This window comes from Hypomesus nipponensis, chromosome 18 (genome assembly GCF_054491055.1).
Source record: "Hypomesus nipponensis isolate SF chromosome 18, ASM5449105v1, whole genome shotgun sequence".
Classification (NCBI taxonomy): Eukaryota; Metazoa; Chordata; class Actinopteri; order Osmeriformes; family Osmeridae; genus Hypomesus; species Hypomesus nipponensis.
Window position 1 is genome coordinate 20,589,526 of NC_140378.1, and position 20,475 is coordinate 20,610,000.

Consider the following 20,475-nt stretch of genomic DNA (forward strand, 5'->3'; position numbering starts at 1 on the left):
AATTCTGGTGCGCACGAGATACTTTCTGGTGCGCACGAGATACTTTCTGGTGCGCACGAGAAACTTTCTGGTAAGCACGAGAAAGTTTCTGGTAAGAACGAGAAAGTTTCTGGTGCGCACGAGATACTTTCTAGTGCGCACGAAACAGTATCTTCTCAGACACTGTTACTTGTAGGCGAGGTGGAGGCTCGAAAACCACATTATTTGGTGGCCGGTGGATCACCAATAAAAACTGTGAGTTGCAGCATGAGTTGAAGCCCTATCCCTTGCGCCAAAAGAGACAACACAACTTCAATATTCGTTTTTAATGTCTTTCTAGATAATATAGTGGTGACGCACCAGAAACTTTCTCGTGCGCACCAGATTTGTTTTTTTGGTCCCTTTAGGGGCTCCGTACAAATTAAATAAAAGTTCAGAAAAAAAGTCCTCTCCTATCCTTTCACAAAAAGTTTCTAAACAAAGGTTTCCATCATTGATGAGTACTCTGCTATACTCCACTGTACTCTGCTTTCATCTACTCTATTGTAGGTTCCTGTGTTCTCCTTTCCTAAAATGGAGGGATGAACATGGAGGTTATAACCAACTCTAACCAACTGTTAAAAAATTACATTCTCATTTATTCATGCTTATATAATTTCATCCAAAGTGACAATAGGGAGATTTGAACAAGTCACTTATTTTATAGTCAAATTCTACTGACTGAACTATACTATTCTGAGGGTTCTGTCTCATTGGGAGGATCACAACACTACAGTACAGGTCGTCATGGAGACGGGAGATGGACTGTGTGGTTTGAGATGTTCTTTCATTATTATTCATCTGTGTCTTTGGCCATAAAAAGCTTAACATGGTCCTCTGTTATAGAACTACACACACGTGAACCGCAAAGATCATTTTATTTGTCTTACAATAATTATCTTGGTTACATTCGTATATAAACTTTCAGATTCCTTTAGCATTTACAGGATGACGGTTGTGACGTCTATCAAAGACTACATTTCTAAACCATAAAAAGATGTGTAGGACCCACATGAACAGCTGGAACAGAAACGACAACATTGTCATTTCAAGAAGACAAATCCATTGATTAATATCCAGATTTTTCCTTTCCTTCTCACAAATCAATCATTGATTAGAGGGAAGTTCTCTTGTAATCACATCAAAATCCCCCAGAATGCAACAGGCTGACTGAACCCGTGGTGTGTTAGTCAGTAAACAACTTCCATTTTTACGATGATTGTTTTGGTGCATCAAACGATTCCAACCACAGAGAGAAGTCAGGTGTTGCATCATAACTGTTCCTCAGTCACCTGGGGCCACGTCTACACTAACAACAAGTTGAAATGACAGGAAAGACTTTAATAAGGAAGTGCACTAAGAGGCATCATGTGACACCTTCGAGGGGGCGGGGCTTAGGGAAGGAGGACGAAGCCAGAACCTCTGAGGGTTCTGTATCGCCATGGAGATAGACTACAGCATCTGAGGGTTCTGTATCGCCATGGAGATAGACTATACAGCACCTGAGGGTTCTGTATCACCATGGAGATAAGACTCTACAGCATCTGAGTGTTCTGTATTGCCATGGAGATAGACTCTACAGCATCTGAGTGTTCTGTATCGCCATGGAGATCGACTCTACAGCGTGTGAACACAGAAAGGTGAAAGGTCGGGCCGTTCTGCAGGAGTGGGAGGACGAGAGTGACTCATGTCTTAGAAACCCAGCCGGACTCGACGTCACATAGGGAACAACAGGAAGTAGAACTACATGGTTATCGTGTATAAAAGAGCATAAACATGTTGTCATAAAAACTCAAACAAAAAAGACAGAGTAGAAAAGAACTACAGTACAGCGGATAAGAACATGCTGATGTTTCTGAACCACAGAAGAAAAGGCATCTTAGATTATGTTAACGACGAGCAGGCGATGATGAATATGGCGACGGCGATGATTGTGTGACAGAGGGTTTTAGAGAGTTCACCCTAACAGGTGAGAAAACAGCATAGATGAAACAGAGATCCAGTCAGACAGAGAAAGAGAGGAGAGGGAGAAGGAGAGGAGAAGAGAGGAGAGGGAGAAGGAGAGGAGAAGAGAGGAGAGGGAGAAGGAGAGGAGAAGAGAGGAGAAGAGAGGAGAGAAGAGAGGAGAGGAGGAATGAGGAGAGGGGAGGAAAGGAGAGATGAGGAGAGGAGAGATGAGGAGAGGAAAGGAGAGATGTGGAGAGTAGAGGAAAGGAGAGTAGAGGAAAGGAGAGTAGAGGAAAGCAGAGTAGAGAAGGAGTGGGGCATCCTGATGGAGGGTTGTGGTTCTGGTCTTCCTCACACCTCTGGAACAGAGTGGTCCATGGCTGAACGCAGGAGACCACTCGACATCCTACACACAAACACACAAGGTTGATTTGATGTTGTGTGAAGTATGGTATTGTAACTGTCCATGTGTATGTGCCCATTTAGGACGCTTATGCCCTGCCCACCAGGAAGTGACCTCACCTCTTGATCATGTGTTCATAGATGAACTTGGGCATGATGGTGATGGTCATGGTGGTGGGAGAAGTCGTGAGGATGTCCTTGATCTGGGCGTCCTACACACACACACACACACACACACACTATTGTCATAGCAGCTCATATGGGTGAGCATGTTTATGAAAGGCTTAGATTATTATTTAGGCAGGCTGTTAAGGATTGTCAAATGGAGCAGAACTAAAGAATTCTGATGTACCTGTCCTTGTACTTGTTAGAAATGGCAAATAAACTTGAAACTGAAATGTTAACTTTTAACTCAATTTGCTAACAGAACTAGAGCTACGGCAAAATGAAATAATAACTACGAATAAATCAGTTGCATAGCAAGTCAGACAGTAAGAATTGTGATAGACTTGATAGGCCAAAAATGACTTAACATGACTTAAAATGGACTTAAAATGACCTAAATATTGACTTTAAATTACATAAAGTGAAAGATTGAATGAGAATGTGTACAGGTGGTCTGAGGAGGCTGTGTGTGGAGGTGGTCTGAGCAGGCTGTGTGTGGAGGTGGTCTGAGGAGGCTGTGTGTGGAGGTGGTCTGAGGAGGCTGTGTGTGGAGGTGGTCTGAGCAGGCTGTGTGTGGAGGTGGTCTGAGCAGGCTGTGTGTGGAGGTGGTCTGAGCAGGCTGTGTGTGGAGGTGGTCTGAGGAGGCTGTGTGTGGAGGTGGTCTGAGGAGGCTGTGTGTGGAGGTGGTCTGAGCAGGCTGTGTGTGGAGGTGGTCTGAGCAGGCTGTGTGTGGAGGTGGTCTGAGGAGGCTGTGTGTGGAGGTGGTCTGAGGAGGCTGTGTGTGGAGGTGGTCTGAGCAGGCTGTGTGTGGAGGTGGTCTGAGCAGGCTGTGTGTGGAGGTGGTCTGAGGAGGCTGTGTGTGGAGGTGGTCTGAGGAGGCTGTGTGTGGAGGTGGTCTGAGGAGGCTGTGTGTGGAGGTGGTCTGAGGAGGCTGTGTGTGGAGGTGGTCTGAGGAGGCTGTGTGTGGAGGTGGTCTGAGGAGGCTGTGGTCTGAGCAGGCTGTGTGTGGAGGTGGTCTGAGGAGGCTGTGTGTGGAGGTGGTCTGAGGAGGCTGTGGTCTGAGCAGGCTGTGTGTGGAGGTGGTCTGAGGAGGCTGTGTGTGGAGGTGGTCTGAGGAGGCTGTGTGTGGAGGTGGTCTGAGGAGGCTGTGTGTGGAGGTGGTCTGAGGAGGCTGTGTCACCTTGAGCCCGATGACGTTCTGTCCGTTGATCTCACAGATGTAGTGGTCGGTCAGGAGGCCGTTACGTGCGGCTGAGCCGTCCTTCACCAGCGAGGTGATCTTCCCAGACTTGAACACAAACCCCACGTGTCCGGAGCTGTCCTTGTGCATGGTGATGGTGCGCTGGAACGGCCTGCACACACACACACACACACACACACACACACACACGTTATAAACAAGTCACACACACAGTCTCTTAAAAGACACACACAGAGGTGAAGCCCTGCAGTGTGACCTGATGACCAGCAGGGGGAGACAGATCTGAAGTCAGCAGGCACAGACCAGTCAGACCTCTGGAAGCAGCAGCAGCAGCATCTGCAGTGTGAGGTGGGCGGGGCTGACCTGTCCCTGACGATGAGCTCGATGCGGTGCTCGGCTGCAGCCTTCAGGGCCTTGTGGGCCTTGTCCAGGCTCCAGCCAGCACAGTTCTGACCGTTGATCTGGAGAACCTGGTCCCCGAAACGCAGCCCCGCCAGAGCAGCAGGGGAGTTCCCCTGGACCAGCTGGATGAACACACCCTGCACACACACACACACACACACTTTACTTAGTGAAAGCTAGGAAGTGATAGCATGGGGGAGTCTGCAAGTGTGTGTGCACGTGTGTGCGCGTGTGTGTGTGACTGTGTGTGTGACTGTGTGTGTGTGTGTGACTGAGTGTGTGTGAGAGCCTCACGTTGTCGATGGCCCTGAGCCGGAGCCCCACCCTGCCCTCCTGGTCCTTACAGAGCACCACCTCTCTCAGACCAGGACGGATCTCAGCCCGCCTCACCCCTACGTCAGCCCCCGTCACTGGGCGCACCATGCCCCCCAGCATGCCCCCCAGCCCTGGGGACAGAGACACCTGCTGTACAGGGGAGGGGGGAGGAGGGAGAGGGAGGAGGGAAGGAGGGAATGGTGTAGAAGGAAAGACAACATGAACATTCAGGTGAGAGGAAGTGTTTCCTCCCAGCAGAGTGAAGGCTGAGGAGAGCTGCCACCTTAACATGACTAGACAAGCAGTGACCAACCAACACACTCACAAACACACGCACACGCACACGCAGTCTCTTACATTGTCGCCCACGGGCACCAGCGCCATGTTCCTCTGGACCTCATCACTGTTGAGGCTGAGGCCCATGTACTCCCCCAACTCCACCAGGTTAGGGTAGAGGCCTGAGGGGAGAGGAGAGGTTAGAGGCCTGAGGGGAGAGGAGAGGTTAGAGGCTAGAGGCCTGAGGGGAGAGGAGAGGTTAGAGGCTAGAGGCCTGGGGGGAGAGGAGAGGTTAGAAGTCTGGGGGGAGAGGAGAGGTTAGAGGTTAGAGGCCTGGGGGGAGAGGAGAGGTTAGAGGCTAGAGGCCTGGGGGGAGAGGAGAGGTTAGAGGCTAGTGGCCTGGGGGGGGAGGAGAGGTTAGAGGTCTGGGGGGAGAGGAGTGGTTAGAGGCTAGAGGTCTGGGGGGAGAGGAGAGGTTAGAGGTCTGGGGGGAGAGGAGTGGTTAGAGGCTAGAGGCCTGGGGGGAGCGGAGAGGCCTCACACACACACATAACCTCAGGTGACAGAGAAGAGATAAAGAAGGAAGTGAATGAGGGAGGAGGAGAGAGGAAAGGAGGAGAGGAAAGAGAGGAATAGAGGGAGGGAAGAGGAGGGAGGAGGAGAGGAGGAGAGAGGAAAGGGAGGAGAGAGGAAAGAGAGGAGGAGAGGGAGAGAGGAGGAGAGGGAGAGAGGAGGAGACTTGGTCCGGAGCCGTGTGGGCTGCAGATTAGTGATGATGTCACACCACTTCCCGTCTGTTCCCTTCAGTCCCAAGGAAAAACAACCTCCCTCCCTCCCTTCCTCTCTACTCTCCTTTCCTCTCTTTTAGTTTCCCAACCCCGCCCCTCAAAGTCCCCTCTGTCTCTCTCTCTCGCCCTCCCTCAATCCCTCCCACTCCCTCTCTCCCTCAATCCCTCCCACTCCCTCCCTCCCTCAATTCCTCCTACTCCCTCTCTCCCTCCATATCCCTCCCTCCCTCTCTGTCTTCAGTTCAAGGTCCATGCCATGTGGAACATTCCCTCTTTGTCACTCTCTCTCCTCCCCTCCATCCCTCCTCCTCTCCTTCCCGTCCCAACACTAGTGGCAGGCCAGCTGTCTCCATAGCGACTACGGCTGACTAGGGAGAACAAAACCACCCCCATGGAGGGGGGAGAGAGGGGGAGAGAGGGGAGAGAGGGGAGAGAGACAGGCGTAGAAAGAGAGAGGGAGAGAATAAGAGCAGAAATATGTTCACTAGCCTCAGTGGCCTCTTGTCCTCTTCAAACTCTTATTATTCTGTTCTTTCTTTGCCTCCCTCCTTCCCTCACTCTCCTCCTTCATCTATCCTTCCCTTCTTCCCTCTGAAGAACAGTTCTGTGCACTCTCCAAATACTTCCCTTTCATCTCAACTCCATCATGAGCCGAGGAGATTAACTCTCTGGCTTTCTGCATGTCTCTCTGCTCTCAATAGCTCTCTGCCACATAGCCCCCAAGGATTCCAGAATAGACCCCACACAGTGAGCAACAAACAGAGAGAGATTGAGAGAGAAAGAGAGGGAGATAGAGATAAATGGTTGTAGGGTTGTAGCTGCATCTCCTGGTCTGTTAAGAGGAGGCCTCAAAGCCTGAGACTCACTTGATCCTGGAGCCTCAAGGCCAGCTGCCGGCTGGGGCTGGTGGGTCCCCTCGGGGTAGGTCCCCTCGGCAATGGCTGGGAAGGTGGAGGTGGTCTGGACAAATTGGGCCTGGGCCTTGGGAAGGAGGAGCCGAGGAGAGAGGAGGAAAAGGTTGAATATCAGCTGCTTGTTGCTGTGAGACTGGTTCCACATTACACATCTGACTTTATATCTATCTATATTGATATAACAATCCCAGTGTGTGTTCTTACCTTAATGACCTTGTCCACCTTCAGATCCTCTAGGGATGGATACAGCGACATGCTGCAGGAAGAAAGGACATGCCTTGTAAGAGTGTGTAGGTGTGTGTCGGTGTGTGTGTGCATGCCTGGACCACGAGCATGCACAGTGGTGACAGTCTGAAAGGCCTGGCCATGCAGTGGAGTCTTAATGAGATTCCTGCTTTTCAATTTAGTCTTTCACCACAAGCCTAATCCCCATTTATCCTTACCTCTGTAGAGGAGGAGGATATGGAGAGAGAGAGACAGAGAGAGAGAGAGAGAGAGAGAGAGAGAGAGAGAGAGAGAGAGAGAGAGAGAGAGAGAGAGAGAGAGAGAGAGAGAGAGAGAGAGAGAGAGAGAGAGAGAGAGAGAGAGAGAGAGAGAGAGAGAGAGAGAGAGAGAGAGACAGAGAGAGAGAGACAGAGAGAGAGAGAGACAGAGAGAGAGAGACAGAGAGAGAGAAAGAGAGACAGAGACAGAGACAGAGACAGAGACAGAGACAGAGACAGAGAGAGAGAGAGAGAGAGAGAGAGAGAGAGAGAGAGAGAGAGAGAGAGAGAGAGAGAGAGAGAGAGAGAAGTAGAGAGAGAAGCTGGCTCATGATGAGTGGTGTTGTCTTGGGTCTGAGTGGGTGAGAAACCTGCCTGGTTAAGTTGAACAGACTCCCTCTCTCATTTAATCTGGCTTGAGGTTCAACCATCAAAGAGATTCCACCATTCACAACATTCCCCCAGAGAAGGGAGTTCTTCACACACTGATCTGCTTCAGCTAGCCTAGCTGAAGCAGATCTTACTTGTATTACCCCCAGGCTAGCCTAGCCTAGCCGGAGCAGATACAGGGGCGTTTCTACAGGGGGGCCCACAGGGGCAAGTGCCCCTGTAAAAATGTCCCTGGCCCCCCCAGCCTTTTTTGCCCCAGTAAATAAAGAAGTGAGAGAAACATATAAAGGTATTGAGAGAGTTGAGGAGCTGGAAGAGGGAGAGCCAGAGCCATTTAGTAAGATTTTAATGTAAATCAAAATTAAAGTATTTAATGTTTAAATATCTTTTGTTTCTGTTTTTTAATGTGCCCCTTTGATTGACTGCCCCCCCTTTGGTCCTCCCAGTAAAATTAGTCTAGAACCGCCACTGAGGAGATATTCATTGTATTACCCCCAGGCTAGCATAGCAAAGATTGAGCAGGCCCTACTGTATTATCATAGGGCTAACTTAGCCTAGCTGAAGCAAACCCTTACTGTATTATCATAGGGCTAGCTTAGCCTAGCTGAAGAAGACCCCCACACGCACGCACGCACACACGCACACACGCACACACGCACACACCCCAAGCTAAAGCTTCAGGCCATTCAGGCTGACGGGTTTGCACATCTAATCCTTGATTGTCTGCTGTGTTTGAAGGTCCTTATGGGGGGAACATATGTTTTGGCCCAGGTGTTAAGGTTGGCCCAGGTGTTAAGGTTGGCCCAGGTGTTAAGGTTGGCCCAGGTTTTAAGGTTGGCCCAGGTGTTAAGGTTGAGACAGAAAGGCCTTAAAAGAGAATTTGCCAGCCCTGGGAAGTTAAAACAAACTTTCCATGGAGTGACTTGTCATGTGACATGTCGAGGCTGATGATAGGACAGGGTTGACCTGTCATGTGACTGTGTGTCGAGGCTGGTGATAGGACAGGGTTGACCTGTGCTGTTGGGAAATAATGAGCAACGTGACAAAGCACTTTCCTCTTTACTGGAAGTGGAACGACCACAGATCAACAACTTCTACTTACATCCATTAGGAGGGGGGGGGGGCGACAAGAGGAAATGAAAGTAAGTGGGAGGAGGAGGAAGAAGAGATGGAGAAAGAGAGAGGAACAGAGAGAGGAACAGAGAGAGAAACAGGGAGAGAGAGATGGAGAGAGAGCGAGCCAGATAAAGGGCTGTGACGTCAGTGAGCCAGCTGACTATGAGTGTGTCTACATACCTGGAACAGTCACACAGGTGGCCAACACCTGGACACCTGCCATGACAAACACAAACACACCTGTCCCTAGGCCTGCCCTCTGCCACTACCCAACATGGCGACAATACTCAACATTCCATCTCCTAGCTGGCAACAGCTCCACTAAAACAAGGTTTCCATAATCTCCCAGGAGAAATGAATCGTAAACCTCAGCGTTGGAGTTCCGACAGTGAGGTTTATCTCAGAGCGTAGGTCTCCCCTTCCCTCAGAGAGACACAATCAGACACAAGGTTTGTGTTCCGTCTGCTGTTTCCTGTTTCTGCTCCCGGTGATTGTCTATCAACGGATAGCTAAAACCTGTACGTAGACTGAGTGCAAGTATAGACTGTATCTGTAGACTGGTATCAAGTGTATAGATTGTGTAAGTGTATAGACTGCGTAGATTGTGTAAGTGTATAGACTGTGTAGACTGTGTAAGTGTATAGACTGTGTAAGTGTATAGACTGTGTAAGTGTATAGACTGCGTAGATTGTGTAAGTGTATAGACTGCGTAGACTGTGTAAGTGTATAGACTGCGTAGATTGTGTAAGTGTATAGACTGCGTAGACTGTGTAAGTGTATAGACTGCGTAGACTGTGTAAGTGTATAGACTGCGTAGACTGTGTAAGTGTATAGACTGTGTAGACTGTGTAAGTGTATAGACTGTGTAGACTGTGTAAGTGTATAGACTGTGTAGACTGTGTAAGTGTATAGACTGTAGAGTCTGACATAGGAACGAGGAAGTCAGGGGCACACTATCATCCCGCTGCCAAGACCACAGATTATGCAAATGCCCACATTTCCTCCCACGCACACACAGACACACGATAACACATATAACTCCACCCACATCAGCTGTAACCTACACCGTAACAAGCCTACTCCCTACTGTACATCCACAATGCATTAGGCTCTACCATGTAAAACATCAACAAATCTTTCTCCTACGTATAAAGCGACCCCTATGGCAAGTTCTCACAGTTGCTCCATCGATCCGGTTCCTCCTCGGTGTGGGAGAGAAGCCTCTGACAAACACAGCCACTAGTCGCTCAGACGGCCTCTCACAGACAGTGTTTTCCCCTGGATCGCTCCACAAGCTGGCCAGTGACTCACTTCTCCCTCTCACAAACATGCCATTATGACACAGAACAAAACGACTCTTTCTTCCTCAACAGTGTTTATGTTTCTTTTCTCTTTTTTGTCACCGCCATTCAGAACCCTGGGCTGGGAGGGTTCAGAACCCTGGACTGGGAGGATTCAGAACCCTGGGCTGGGAGGATTCAGAACCCTGGCCTGGGAGGATTCAGAACCCTGGACTGGGAGGATTCAGAACCCTGGACTGGGAGGATTCAGAACCCTGGGCTGGGAGGATTCAGAACCCTGGGCTGGGAGGATTCAGAACCCTGGACTGGGAGGATTCAGAACCCTGGGCTGGGAGGATTCAGAACCCTGGCCTGGGAGGATTCAGAACCCTGGGCTGGGAGGATTCAGAACCCTGGACTGGGAGGATTCAGAACCCTGGACTGGGAGGATTCAGAACCCTGGGCTGGGAGGATTCAGAATCCTGGACTGGGAGGATTCAGAACCCTGGGCTGGGAGGATTCAGAACCCTGGGCTGGGAGGATTCGCTGGAGGAAATGTAAGAGTGTGGCACAAACTCACGTTATCTAGCCTGGGGTGAGGCAAAGCATGTCAACACCTCCCCCCCAGACCAGGCCCAGGACAACAGAGGGGCCTGTTTTAGGACTACAAGCTCACGTATGGAGGCCTTCAGCCTGGGGAACCACCCAGCAGAGAGCCTCCTGCTGGGGGATCAGCTGGATGAGCCTGGCTCTGCGGCACGCCGGCTCGCCCCTGAGGCCTGTCCGGTTCAAACTCCACTGGGCCGAACGAATCGGTTGAAGGCATGAATAATGTAGTCCCCTTGGAAACGTATTCAGCTTTGCTGACATGAAAGGAGGGGGCAGGGTGGGAATCATGATGGGGGGGGGGGCGGGGGCTGGGGCTAGTCATGAGGTATTTTCTGGAACTTGCTTTCTGTGTCCGGTCTGGTATCTTGAACACCTTGTGTACCTAACTAGGTACAGGCCACTGTTACATAACATGTCCCAACCCAAAGACACAACAATATCCGGCTCAACTGACTCCGTATCCAGGTGTCTAAACTAAATTATAAATAGAAAATAACCTGACCTGGTTAGCTAGTTGACGCCAATTTTGACCGGTCACTGAGAAAGAGTTCTCACACATGACAATGCTGCTGTTAGACTGTTTGTAAACACGGATGTAACGTTTGGTAACACGGCAAATCTGTCAGATATAAAATATCCTGCGTTTCAATATAAAGGCGTTGTTGTGGAATTTGAAGAAGGACTAAAAAGAATCTATGATGTGTTACCACCATAAACTGCCAACGTCAGTGCATCCTGATCTTCTCTAAATTACCACATGATTAACATGCCATCACCAAGCTAGCTGGCTAATTAGCCAGATCGAGAGAATGTAGCTCATTGAACAGCTAGTTTGGAAGGAAGACAGCAAGTCGTTGGTAGAATATATATTTAAAACAATCCGCTTTTTCGTTAACGAATTACAGGCCACAGCAGGTAACACTGCTAGCTAGCAGACGTTAGCATTAGTCTGCTGTGGTGTTCTATCCTCAATGGAGCTAGCTAGCTACGTATACGTATACGCTTGTGCTAGCTAATAGGCTATTTAGTCCAGCAAAGAAAAACTGCATTTATCACTTTGCTGGTGACCCTGTTGTTAGTCTACTTAAAGAAAATATGGATGGATATATATATCTAGCTTTCGAGCTAACGTGCCAAATAAAAAAACTCACCTGAAGGTTGAGGTTGTCGAGTTCAAAACTTAAAAAATATTTCCCTTAAAATCTCCGTCTGACACAATAGCTATTAGCTAGCTACTTCGTACTTCTTTCGCACCGTCCACAAAGCGTCTACAGGGGGATTCTGAAGTCACCACAACCCGTTTCCTGGTAGCCGAAACTCAGACCAATTACTGCTGACGTCAGACCGTCACCGCCTACAATTTCTATTTGTTGATATATTGTGTAATCCACAAAGATCTCGGTAGTTTATGCTCTTCAATCACACGGAAAACTAAGGAAATATATTAATGCTATATTTATAGAGGCTCTATCAGTATGACTTTTATTGTTATGGTAACTTCCACTTGAAACATGATTTCCACAGAAATAGTCTCGAACAACGGGATGTTGGCATGGCAAACTTCAGAGAAACACAAGAGGCCTGGACGTTGTTGAAGTCCAGAAACTGTTTTCACTGTTAATCCTTATCAAAAGAAAGAAAATATAGACTAGTCAAAGGGACTGTCGTCAAATCAGGTTTACCTGGATTATTGTCAATGGAATTTCCAGCGAATGGCAGAAAATGTCTGAAGTATGAGTCAACATTTTCTGAGATTGCTCCCCCCCCCCCCCACCAAAACAACCCTAACGGTGACCACCAGCATGCTTTTCACAAACCATAACTCACCACATAAAACATTTTTTTTTGATAAACAATAAGAAAAAAAAAACAGGAAGAAAAATAGAAGAGCAGAGGCGTTTCCCCAAACAGGAGAGCACTTTATTGCAACAGCAAGTTTTAAATATTCATCATTGGTTTTATCCTACACACAGCATGTAGCACACTACAAAACGGTAAGGGGAGGGGCAAAGTGCCAGGCCCAGGACCGCGCGGCTGTCGCAGGCCTCGCGACAGCCAAGGCCAGGAGCAGACGAGCTTCGTACAGCTCCTCCCTCCAGTGGTTATCGAACAGAACTTTACTTGACTGGGATACTAAAGCAGAAGTGTGAACAGGCCGGCGGGTTTGTTCAGGTGAACAGGCCGGCGGGTTTGTTCAGGCAGGTTTGGTGGTGCAAGCTAAGAGGGGAAGGCTTGAGCTCATGGGTTGGAGAGTTCGACTGCAGATCAAGAGGTCGCAGGTTCAAACCCCCCCCCTTCGAGACATCGCTTTGGCTGAAGGCTTCAGCTAAAGAGAATACTTTGTTATTATTATGACATTGACAGAGCCTATCTGCTCTACTGGTAAATTGTAAAAAAATAAAAGAAAAATGAATCTGCAGTTAGAAAGTTGGGCATTTGAGAAATTCCTATCGTAAGTACACAAAATATGTTGAGGGGGAAGGTCACAATTTAATTGAGAAAAAATATAATGTAGATTTCAAGCATTTCACTTAAAACTGATAACTACCAACCCAATGTATGTGCACACCCAATCCACATGCCTATGACTTTAAAGGGGGTTAAAGTTTTGACTTTAAAAAGCAAAATGGAAAAGTAGGCTGACTAAAAGCTATAAAAATGCAAAGCTTTGAGATGGAGGAGATAGAGACAGGTCTGGTCAGGACAGAGGCACATGTACACTTTACAGCTGTTATTAAATACAGTACTAGGCTGCTCATAGTGGACAGCCCTCTATATCCTATTAAAGATCATTAACAACAAAAATCAAGAACAAAAACACTTCACTGTCTGATTCTATTCTACCAAAGATTCAGGTACATTTCCGTATCAAACCATGTTCCTGTTTTAAACAGACATCCTACTCTTGGTTCTTCGCTCAACACTAAAAACGTTAATGTTACCAGACTGCTTTTCTATTCTGTTCTTTGTCGTAGCTGCAACAGAGGTTCAGAAACAATGTGCTTTCTAAAATATTGGCTTGGGTTTGGTTACTTTATTAAAACCATTGTGTTCTAGCCCTCTAACTGTGTCAATGTAAACTCTTAAAACTGATGAATGTCGTTGCTAGTGAGTCATTGGTGTTTTGTATTACTCATAATAACCATGCACCACAGGTCTTCACAAAACAAATGCAGAGTAGCATTAAAGCACAATATTTAAAAACAGAAATTCAAGATTAAGAACCAGGAGGTTTTGTAAGATTATGGCCCACACATTGGTTTTAAGAAAAATAATGTGAAAATAAAGAGGTAAATCACTGAGAATAAAACATCACAGACTTTCATAACATATGGATGATACAGTGAGAGGAAAGTGGTGTAAGTCAAGGCTGGAGCATGCTGCACACTGTCCTCTCTCCAGTCTGCAGCATCAAGTCACCTGAAACACACAAGCACGCACAGCAGCTCCATTCAGACACAGTCACTGTGGGATTACAATAGAATACACAGAATGGAACAGAATGGAACACAACAGGATAGAAAAACAAAGAGCAACCAAATGTAAACATTCTGTTGAAACCACACTAAATTATGTAAGGGATAATGCCCGACGAGGTGTCCAATATCATCTGATAACGGACGATGCGGAGGCGTGGACGGTTGCTTCCGCGGAGTCCGTTATCAGATGATATTGGACACCTCGAAGGGCATTATCCCGCTTATACCATGGTCACTTGCCAACGATTTTTTTTTTTACAAACATTAATTTATGTTTTAAGGCTTTTTGCAATAGAAATCTAACGTTTTTTAACGTTAGCCAACTCTGATATTTATAGTCCGCTCAGCTCATAGAACCAACACCGGCTTTCCTTTGGCTGAGCTATTAGCCCAAAAGCTAACGTTATGCTAGCAGGATTCAAAGCCAATAACATCGTGTACGGTTGACAAACAGTAAATATAATTTTACAGTATGTTTGACAATAAGATTTGCTAGCTAACCAGCCATGTCACTGTCCCAAAATCAATATCAAGATTTTCACGAACAATATCGGCCATATACTAGTACTAGGGCTACAGTATGGCCGCAGCCTGTGGAGCGAGTTGAATAGCAAATGGATGTGAGATGATCGCATCATAGTTGACATTTTCTCCAATCAGTGATTATAATTTGACAGTATGTTTAACAACAAGACTAGCCAGCTATCAAGCCATGTTATTGTCCCCAAATAAAATCAAGATTTTTAAGAAGAAAATAATCGGCCATGTGTAGAGTTGCTACTAGCCGCAGACTGTCTGAAGTAGATAGTAGATATATATTGAAGTCACTCATTGTTGTAAATACAAGTTTGCTTGTTAAAGTCTTTCACTTATTGTAAATGGAGGCTTTGACTACGTCACTGTTGTTATGGTTACATATTTAAGATTTCTTGTACAGGCTCCTGTGTAGCCAGCGGAATAATTTAGAACGGTGAAGACAGTTTTTCTGCAATGATGCAGTAGGTGTCCGTTATCACCCTATAATGTACACCCCTGCAGCCAATCAGAATCGAGTATTCACCCAGACCATGGTATAAACTGTACTATACGATGATATTAACATACCCGTACTAAATTATACTAACCCCAAATTACTCTTAAACCATATTAAACAGAACTTTAGACTGTACTGGGCAGGGTAGCACTGATTTACTAGCATAAATATTATAGTCGTGCAATGTTTTTGTATACTAAATGTTCAGGATTCCCCTGTAAAAAGATAATTGTGTCTCAATGTGAATTCCTGTAAATGAAAAGGGTAAAACAATTGTTAACTACTGATAAACATCAGATTGGTTTAGAAGAGGGCAGTATTAACTGGAAGCCAACTTACACATCTGGCAGCAGATATAATATCTGACTAAATTGAGACTTTGTATAAGCATTTTATCTGTGATATTCTTATTTTTGTTCACTAAACATTTATTAAGTGGCTACTGCAGTCCAAATATTATTGTTGCACTGTATTTAAGCACTTAATTGTTATAGTAATAGTAGTAGTAGTATAACTAGTAGTAGTTATTTTGTGGTTAGCTGTGTCTGGTAGGGGAGACACATTTCTGCAACTACCAATACAAAATCACAAAATTAAATGTACAATGTACAATTTTAATAATGAAAATAACATGTAAAAAAGAAGTACATTAAATGTAATCTAGATGTACTCACGTCAAATAAACGTCAGTTGGTGGACGGCTCATTCCAGGCTCAGCAGTTCCACGTCGAAGGTGAGCGTGGCATTGGCCGGGATGATGCCCGGGTGGCCCTTGTTCCCGTACGCAAAGTCAGGAGAGCAGGTCAGCTTGGCCCTCTGCCCCACGCTCATCTGCGCACAGGGGACACCGGAGGTTCCTTTTACTCACTGGGTGTTTACATGGGTCGCGGACTGATCTAAACACTTTAGCCAGTCGCTCCTGCGCCGGTCCTGTGGTTAAGAACCAGAGTAGAGAGGAACAGGAGACAGGATGCAGGATGCCTGTGTACCTGCACGCGACACAGGCAGGACACACCCCTTACCTGCACAACGCCCTCCTCCCAGCCCCGGATCACTTCCTGTTTACCGATCTTGAAGCGGAAGGGCTTGTCCCTGTCCCGGGACGAGTCAAACTTACGACCGTCAGTCAGGGATCCTAGAAGAGGAGAGGAGGGGAGGGGAGGGGAGAAGAGAGGAGAGGAGAAGAGAGGGGAGGAGATGGGAGGGGAGGGGAGGAGAAGAGAGGAGAAGAGAAGAGAAGAGAGGAGAGGAGAGGAGAGGAGAGGAGAGGGGAGGGGAGGGGAGGGGAGGGGAGGGGAGGGGAGGGGAGGGGAGGGGAGGGGAGGGGAGGGGAGGGGAGGGAGGAGAGGAGAGGAGAGGAGAGGAGAGGAGAGGAGAGGAGAGGAGAGGAGAGGAGAGGAGAGGAGAGGAGAGGAGAGGAGAGGAGAGGAGAGGAGAGGAGAGGAGAGGAGAGGAGAGGAGAGGAGAGGAGAGGAGAGGAGAGGAGAGGAGAGGAGAGGAGAGGAGAGGAGAGGAGAGGAGAGGAGAGGAGAGGAGAGGAGAGGAGAGGAGAGGAGAGGAGGACATGAAGAGAAAGGAAACAGTCATTAAGTCTGCTCTCAAACACATTCTTCCTTCCTGCCATACTGTGAGGAATCTCTGATGAGACACGACTGCATCAGTAAGTTGTGGTCTCACTTTGATCCGAGACTGTTCCACCCCAGGGGTGAGGCAGGCTTGGCCAGGGCCTACAGTCTAGAGACATGTTAGCCAGCTCCATATCAGCTAAGACCAGTCGTTCCTTGTTAACTCAACCTTTAATAACACACCATGGCGAAGACAACCTTACTACATTTAGACTTGCATATAGATGCTTGTCTTACAATACATGACATATCATGTTGTATCTGGTTAGGGAAGCAGCCCTCTTCCCTGCTGTGTGCCACTGAAAAGTCAAATGAAGAGATTCCAAGGATGTCCGAAATAGCGTGTGCAGCTGTCTTGAGGGAGTGGAAGGCAGAGCGACAGGCTCGTGTTATCTACCCCCAACATCGCATCCCCTGTCTGAAACAGTTTTAAAAGGCGATTAGACTGGAGTGAAGGAGGAGAGGAAAGGAGGGAGGGCGAGAGGGGGCGGGTGTGTGTAATCTCTGGCGCGCGCTTCTGTCGGGCACACCAGGGGAGCTAGATAATATGGATTGTGATCCCGGTCGGCGGAGGAGGGGCGCGTGGGTGGCCCAATTCAATGACCGGGTTTTATCGCGGTGCGGTGCGTCTCTCTCGTTCTAAATGGCGAGGCCAACTCTCACGACTACACATTTTACGATCGTCAAACAAACGCAAAATGATTAGGCTACACGTTGAATAAAAATCATTTTATTGATCCCCGGGGGCGGGTATTTAATTGTACTTCCGTCTTTTTCCAATTGCCTATAGTCGATTAAAGTTAGATTGTCATGTTTGGAAATGCCATGTTTGTGGAGTAGAGTGAGAGAGAGATTGGGAGAGAGAGAGATAAAGGGTTGTGAGAGAGAGGCAGTCTCCGTTCCACGTGCCTTCAGAACACTTAATGTAGGCACGGATCCGGGTATTATTTCAAAGTTACATAATCCAACACCGTGGTGGCTGTGTTAGCAAGAAAGCTCGTGATCACATATACATTATTATAACAAGAAGTAGAACAGATTACAATTAAGTCGAAGCAAGAAATCTCCTGGAACAGTGGCCCAGACAGCGATAATCCGTTCTATCCAAGCTCTTAGAGGTGTAAACAGCCCTGGCCAATCCTACACTCACAGTCAGCAAATCAGACGGGCTGAATCCCTGCTGTCTTGTCTGGGATCTGTCTCGAGCGCGGAGTGAACCCCGGGGCGCGAGACAGAGACCTGTTTGATAAACCCTCTTAAAACTGTGATCAAGGGACCCCAATGACATTAATGCACATATCATACACTAACGCATAGTTGGACGACAATTGTAAAACTGTAACATAACTGTCTGCAACCGAAAGCGGTATTTACTCTACTTATATTTAGGTTACTTTTACGCACGACATGATTCAACCACGTTCCAACCTATTCAACCTTCAAATTCCAATGAATGAAAATAAAGTCCTGTAACGGACACCGTTTAACGATGATGGAATGCATCCGCTGTGCACGTGACAACGGGGCCTGTAGAGTAAGGAATCTGGGCCACTAAATGAATGATTAATCTATAGCCGTGTTTAGGACGCGCACACAGTCAGTTTAGCTGCCAACGCACTTCAGAAACTTACCAACATAATGCACCACGCATGTCTGCCCCTTCTTAGGGAACGTCCTTCCTGTTGGAAAAGGCGCAGATAAAAACAAGATAACGCGCAAGAACAGGAAAGTAGACGCAGAGCGTGATTTTTCGGCACAGAAATGTGATGACGAATCAAGATCCGTTATGAAACGTAAGATAAAAATGTAAAACATGCACTGGTTTTACCATCGCCCGGGGTAATGGTCTCGATTTCGACTCCCATTTCTGTCCGTTAGTGTCCCTGCACCCTCGCTAGAGATTCTCCCGCAATCCGCTGCTCCAGTCTAGCTGCCAGTCTAGGACTGGAGCGGCTGTCACGTGACAGGCACGTAGCTTTGTGGGGGTGGGATGTGTGGGATGGGGTGTGGGCGTGTTTGTGTTGGGTGGACTGTGGGGTAGATTTCCGGTATTGCACTTTTTGTGAGTAGCTGATATTTCCATGAATAAAGTATTATATAAATACTTATATAATGAGAGAACATCTCAAACCAGACAGTCCGTCTCCATGACGACCTGTAGTGTCGTGTTGTGATCCTCTGCAGACAGAGAGCACAGGTCCATACCAGTCTAGGACAGAACTATATACATTATTACAGGTCCATACCAGTCTAGGACAGAACTATATACATTATTACAGGTCCATACCAGTCTAGGACAGAACTATATACATTATTACAGGTCTATACCAGTCTAGGACAGAACTATATACATTATTACAGGTCTATACCAGTCTAGGACAGAACTATATACATTATTACAGGTCTATACCAGTCTAGGACAGAACTATATACACTAATACAGGTCTATACCAGTCTAGGGCAGAACTATATACACTAATACAGGTCTATACCAGTATAGGACAGTACTATTTACATTAATACAGGTCTATACCAGTATAGGACAGTACTATTTACATTAATACAGGTCTATACCAGTATAGGACAGTACTATTTACATTAATACAGGTCTATACCAGTATAGGACAGTACAATTTACATTAATACAGGTCTACATTTACATTTATTCATTTAGCAGACACTTTAAACAAAAGTGACTTCCAAGAGAGAGCTTTACAAAAAGTGCATAGGTCAATGATCATAAACAACGAGATAGCCCCAAACACATTGCGAGCAGCCAAAACATGATGCACACATTGTGAAAACCAAACAAGTGCCAAAGGGAAGAAACACAAGAGCATGTAGTTAAACAAAATACAATTAAACAACATGAACCTCAAAAATGCTAGAAAGCAAACAACAATAATATAATTCAAGGTAGAGTACAATGTTTATACCAGTATAGAACAGTACTGTATTCACTACTACAGGTCTATACCAGTATAGGACAGTATTAAATATAATAATCCATGTCTGTACTGTATCCTATACTGTACAGATACAACAGAGCCCTACCTGTGCTCCAGAACATGACCACCAGCATCAGGACAGGGAGCATCTGTCTCTCAGACTGGGTCTCCACTGGGCTGTAGAAGACTTCTGACTGGGGAGGACTGAGGGCCGAGGAAGGAAACAGCAGCTTCTATCATCTATATCTCTTCTATTTCCTGTGATGGGCAGGGTTCCACTGGGCAAGGTTCCATTGCAGGGTTCCACTGGGCAGGGTTCCATTGCAGGGTTCCATTGCAGGGTTCCATTGCAGGGTTCCACTGGGCAGGGTTCCATTGCAGGGTTCAACTGGGCAGGGTTCCACTGAGTTCCAGTCTGGGGCTCCTTCAACCCTCCAGGGAACGTTCTATGGATACTCAATTTCGACTTTGTTTAAATTCCAACATTTTAATTTACAAAACGTAAATTAGGAAATATCTATCCGTAATTAGTACAGTATCAATAGTGACTTTGGAAAAGCTTTTATTTTATTTGCATCACTCAGCTGACACTTTTCAGAGAGACCATAAATGAAATGCTGGCTGTCTGAGTATCAGCGTGACAATATAAAGTGGATACTTAATTTTCAGAAGAGATGCAGTGGATTGTATCTGCGTGTTAATGAATGAATACGTTTACTGATAATCCCCCACCCCCAACCCTAATCCCCCAGACACACACCCCATGTTCAGAATACATCCGGAAAGGAAATTATTTTATTTGGGAGAAAAAAAATCAACCTTTTGAAACTTTTTTTTCACAGTGAAAGGAAAGGAGAGGAGAGAGCAGAGAAGCCTTAAAACAGAGGATTAAATCAGAGCAGAGCACAATAGAGTATAGTAGAGTCCTCATGAAGTACTTATCAATGATGCATACGTTTGTTTAGAAACTTTGAAATAAATAATTTTTTCAAGCTTTCGTAACCTTTTTCCCAAACTGTTTTTCAAACAGTGAAAGGAGAGGACTTTTTTCAAAAATATTTTTTAAACTTTTTGATAAATATTGT

General features: G+C 46.6%; 3 protein-coding genes across 4 annotated transcripts in view; all 3 read right to left on the bottom strand.

The window, feature by feature from the left end:
* Window positions 1-877: 877 nt before the first annotated feature.
* On the bottom strand, window positions 878-11,628 carry sdcbp2 (syndecan binding protein (syntenin) 2). Of its 2 annotated transcripts, none has more exons than XM_084679826.1 (9): window positions 11,457-11,628; window positions 6,633-6,684; window positions 6,381-6,495; window positions 4,808-4,908; window positions 4,430-4,597; window positions 4,097-4,272; window positions 3,713-3,884; window positions 2,488-2,579; window positions 878-2,371 (listed from the first exon to the last, which is right to left on the bottom strand). In XM_084679826.1, the coding sequence occupies exons 2-9, from the start codon at window positions 6,681-6,683 to the stop codon at window positions 2,317-2,319; spliced, it is 930 nt and encodes a 309-aa protein (XP_084535952.1). In that variant the 5' UTR covers window position 6,684; window positions 11,457-11,628; the 3' UTR covers window positions 878-2,316. The 2 variants fall into 2 exon arrangements, with proteins under 2 accessions (XP_084535952.1, XP_084535951.1); XM_084679825.1 differs by having other exon boundaries at window positions 4,430-4,600; window positions 11,457-11,627.
* Window positions 11,629-12,187: 559 nt separating this feature from the next.
* fkbp1ab (FKBP prolyl isomerase 1Ab) lies at window positions 12,188-18,387 on the bottom strand. The gene is made up of 5 exons (XM_084679828.1): window positions 18,271-18,387; window positions 18,074-18,121; window positions 15,840-15,952; window positions 15,492-15,648; window positions 12,188-13,725 (listed from the first exon to the last, which is right to left on the bottom strand). Exons 1-4 carry the CDS (start codon window positions 18,305-18,307, stop codon window positions 15,520-15,522), a joined length of 327 nt encoding a protein of 108 aa, XP_084535954.1. The 5' UTR covers window positions 18,308-18,387; the 3' UTR covers window positions 12,188-13,725; window positions 15,492-15,519.
* A 1,768-nt stretch (window positions 18,388-20,155) lies between these two features.
* The window catches only part of LOC146252653 (sodium-dependent lysophosphatidylcholine symporter 1-like), a 9,065-nt gene continuing 8,745 nt past the window's right edge, over window positions 20,156-20,475 (bottom strand). Inside the window, exon 14 of the mRNA XM_084680316.1 lies at window positions 20,156-20,475. This exon is cut by the window's right edge and continues 480 nt beyond it. The gene's annotated coding sequence lies outside the window, so the exon portion shown is untranslated.